Source organism: Halyomorpha halys, unplaced genomic scaffold, assembly GCF_000696795.3.
Source record: "Halyomorpha halys isolate HHAL.00 unplaced genomic scaffold, Hhal_1.1 Scaffold806.1, whole genome shotgun sequence".
In the NCBI taxonomy this organism is placed as follows: Eukaryota; Metazoa; Arthropoda; class Insecta; order Hemiptera; family Pentatomidae; genus Halyomorpha; species Halyomorpha halys.
The window spans coordinates 199,364-203,318 of NW_027113188.1; the positions used below are offsets into that span (position 1 = coordinate 199,364).

General features: G+C 28.1%; 1 protein-coding gene across 3 annotated transcripts in view; it reads right to left on the reverse strand.

Annotated features, from left to right (window-relative positions):
• LOC106686308 (uncharacterized) overlaps positions 1 to 3,406 on the reverse strand; it is a 10,759-nt gene extending 7,353 nt beyond the window's left edge. For 2 of the 3 annotated variants that reach the window (XM_014429520.3, XM_014429519.2), the window contains exons 1-2: positions 3,073 to 3,406; positions 82 to 324 (exon numbers count right to left, since the gene is read on the reverse strand). In XM_014429520.3, coding sequence (XP_014285006.1) covers positions 82 to 324; positions 3,073 to 3,351 — 522 coding nt within the window. In that variant the 5' untranslated portion in view covers positions 3,352 to 3,406. Of the gene's footprint in view, positions 1 to 81; positions 325 to 2,986 lie in introns of all 3 variants that reach the window. The other variant, XM_014429521.2, reaches the window with a different exon arrangement.
• Between the last annotated feature and the right edge of the window lie 549 nt (positions 3,407 to 3,955).

The window sequence follows — 3,955 nt, forward strand, 5'->3', positions numbered from 1 at the left end:
ATTTATTTTATTATTATAATGATTAAAAGCATCAGAGTTTTATAGATAAAAAGTTTTGCTTTACCAAAGTTTCAAATTTACCTTATGAATATCCCAATTCTTCCAGAAAAATTCATCATAAATATCAGAATTCAGAGATCTCAATTTATCCATCACATCAGCGACGTTATCATTTGCCCAATCCCATCGGTTATTCTTTAAGTTGTGCATTAAATAATAGAACTCATCAATGTTCTTGACTATTCTGAACATTATTGTTGAATATGTTACCGATTCATTTTCTAAAATAATGGTGCTGAGTATCTTGTATTCAGAATGCATTATCTGGAAAACAAACATAAAATTAATCATTTAAAAAAAGTAAACAATTCAGTATTTAGCTTTCACATTATATGAAGTTAATGTAAATCATTACTGCTAAACATGTTATATTTGAAAAAAGAGAGAGATCTACTGACTAATGTGCTTTGCAGATGCATATAAGTTACATGATAAAAATTAAAATTTTTTTTTTTCCTTATGCTGAAGTTGTCAGTTGTTCGAAAATTTGACAGCTGCCTAATATAAATGCTCATTGGAAAAATTTTTTTTTTCTATATTCTGTCAGAGAGAAACATGTCTCTTGGTAGTCTCCATCCATTCTCCCTTGATTGCAGAGCATACAAATGGGATCCCGAGCAAGGGCCTATCTTGTGGATATGACTTTGCAGGTAATTGTGGCCAATTTTCAGGCAGAAGCAAGCCACTGTATCTCTTCTTGAGAGTTCAGCTGGAATTGGGTTTTGTGCCAAACTCCTATATTTTTTCCCTTCCACCTTTTTCGTGTGTGCTGTTTTTGTTTCCTCCTCAATTATGGTCCTTAACATTCTTTTTACTGAGTCATAGGATCTTGGATGCAACGACTGTGCCAATTTTGCCCCCTGCCTGGCAAGACTATCTACTTCTTGGTTTCCTGAAATCCCACAATGACTCAGAATCCACTGTAGGACCATATCAGTGCCATATCGAAGTGTCAGGTTGTGGAGGAGGAATTTACATTCCAAAACAGCACTTGAAATTATTTCTTGCGTATTAGTAACAGCAATGATAGCTGCTTGAGAGTTAGCAAAGATAACAACATTCCAAGCTTGCCTTTTAGACAGTGCTGTTAAGGCGGTTAGAATAGCTGATATGATATAATGATAAAAATGATATAACCCTAATTCAGAGAAACATAAAAAAAGAAAATAATAAACTAACAAACTTGGAAATATATGTAACAGTAAATTATGTAGATAGTAGTGGATTGATAATAATAGAAGATAAGATATAAAATATAATATTATAGAGGTAAGAGATATAAAAATAAATTAAATTACCTCTATAATGTTATATTTTATCTTCTGTTATTACCAATATACTACTATCTACTTGACTTGTTGTTATGTATAGTTCCAAGTTTGTTTTTTATTATTTTACTTTTACTTTATGTTTTTCTGAGCTAAGGTTGCTATCTTGTTTTTTCGTTTTTATAGACCTGAAATTCAGGTTGAAACAGCACAAATAAATAAGTTTTATTTATTTGTGTATTTTTTGCTAATCACATCCCCGACTATCTTCTCCTCATCTAATTGATAAGGTTAAAGAAAATTTTAAAAAAGAATTAATAATAGCTGTAACAAGTGCTGAGCATCATATTTTGTCTAAGAAATTTGACTTTAATGCTAGGCACATTAATGATGAAAACCCAATTGAATTGATTGAGACAGTGTTTAAGAATAGACGTGAACTTTTTAATTTAAACTGTAAACCTTGATTGTAGGACGTAATATGTAGTGTAATGGTAGGTGGGTGTTCTATTTTAAAGTCATATAGAAATAAATGTTTAGATGAATATATATTGATAGAAAAAATGTAACTGATATTTTAAATGGAAATGTTGGAATAAGTTATATTTGTATTTAAAATTTGCTTTGTACTATAGAAAGGTTTTGATAATTAAATAAAAACAGTATGATTAGGAATCAATAAGTTACAGAAAATCTCTAGAGTAGACGGTATTTAACCATGCCAATATTGTTAAATAGTATAATTTATGATAATAGGTACTATTTTAAATATATAAATAAAGACACTTTTTCAATTCAAATATTGAGGAAGCACTTTTTTGTAGGCTCTTTTCATTGTAGTTCGTACAATTTCATAATTTGATTAATAAATTCTTTTGATAGAAAATTATCTAGACCAAAATTTCTTCTTAAACAAAAGCAAGAAAAAATTTATTTACTATTAGAAGCATTACTACTCTGTTTCTATGGAACATGTGGGATTATTTTGTGTTTCTAATTAGGAAGTAAGCAATTAAAATTTTCTTTTTCATAAGAGATTGTGAGCACCCTTACAACTTCTGATGAATCTGCCAATGCTTAGTTCTCTTAGTTAGAGTAAAATGGAAATAAAGAATCAATTTAAACTTTTAAAAAAATTTATTAATAATTAGTAGTGTTTTGATTGATTTAAGTAATCATTTTTATATGACAGTTTCTTATGCAATATAATTTTGATTAATATATGTGTATTTGAAGGAGATGGTCAGGGGTGCAGTCAAGAAGAAACAAAAATAGTTTTCAACTATTTATTTGCCGACATTTAGTTGAAAACTATTTTTTGATGTTTCTCCTTTACATAATTTTGTATCATTACAGTCAAATGTGTATAGCAGGAAACCATTAATTTATCTGATATTAATTTTAAATCCATAAAGAAATAAAATAAAATTATTAAAAATCTCTGAAAGAGATGTGTTTTAATGATTTGATGTTCCCTTGTTAGTTGTAGACAGGTTGTAGAACTGGATCTCAGGTCATTTGTACCATTTGTTAAATTTTTAATATTTATACTCATTTATTCAAACATCTATCTATGCATTTATCACCTTTGGAAAATCCATATTCTATAGTTTGGAGTTGGATACAGCAATAATTACAACATTTTTTTTTTTACTCACCTGAACAACAATTTTCCTTTTATTTATGAATTTAACTTTATTTTGCATAAAAACTTCAGTTATTTTGCTAATCAGTTTATTCTTACCTGCAAAAATGTAAATTTTGTTACAAGAGACATTTCATTTTGAAAAGTGTTAGTTGTTACTGTCAGTTCCTGCAATTTTCTTTTAGCTATTTCCAACTGCTTCTCAATAAGTGGTTCCACTGCACGGAATGCAGCTTTCATTACATTATAGGCAACTTCTTCAAAACGATGACTGATATGCCTAATATTTGCACATATCTCTTCTGGAGTTAATTGGGAAACTATTTTCTCCAAAATTTCTACTGGAAGTTCTGATAAATCTACAGTATTTGAAAGCATATTAAAATGTTTACTTAACAATTTTTCTTTAAACACTTAACCTATGAAATCATATGTTTACAGAAAGTATAAAAAAAAATTTATATTTTTAACTTTTAATTTAGTGCATTATATATGGTTAAAAGTGAATTATTTATTTTCAACTAACTGATATTTATTTGTCATTAGACTGTAGGAATATAATAGTTTTCTGATGTATTAACTATCACCTATGAATAAACTAACAACATTAATTAGTAGCCATCAGTATGTCAAGAAAACAAACCCAAAAGTTGTGTCTTTAATATGTGATTAAAATCTATTTGAAAATGGGTTCAACAAGTTTTATGAAAAAATTCTACTCATTCCCTATTTTGTCTTTGCTACAGAAAGAACCATCTACTGTGAATATAATTAATTCAAAAATTTATATGCTGTCTGAACAGACTTTGGAAAAGATTTTCAAATATTTTTGTTACCATGAGATTGTAAAAATTAGATGTGTTTGCAATTGGTTTTATTCTGTTGCTGGTTCCATTCTGAATAAAAAGTTTTTATCTTTGTCAGATACAATTGAGCAAAAAATTTCTGAAGTGTTCATTACTTTAAAAATGAATCCTAAACT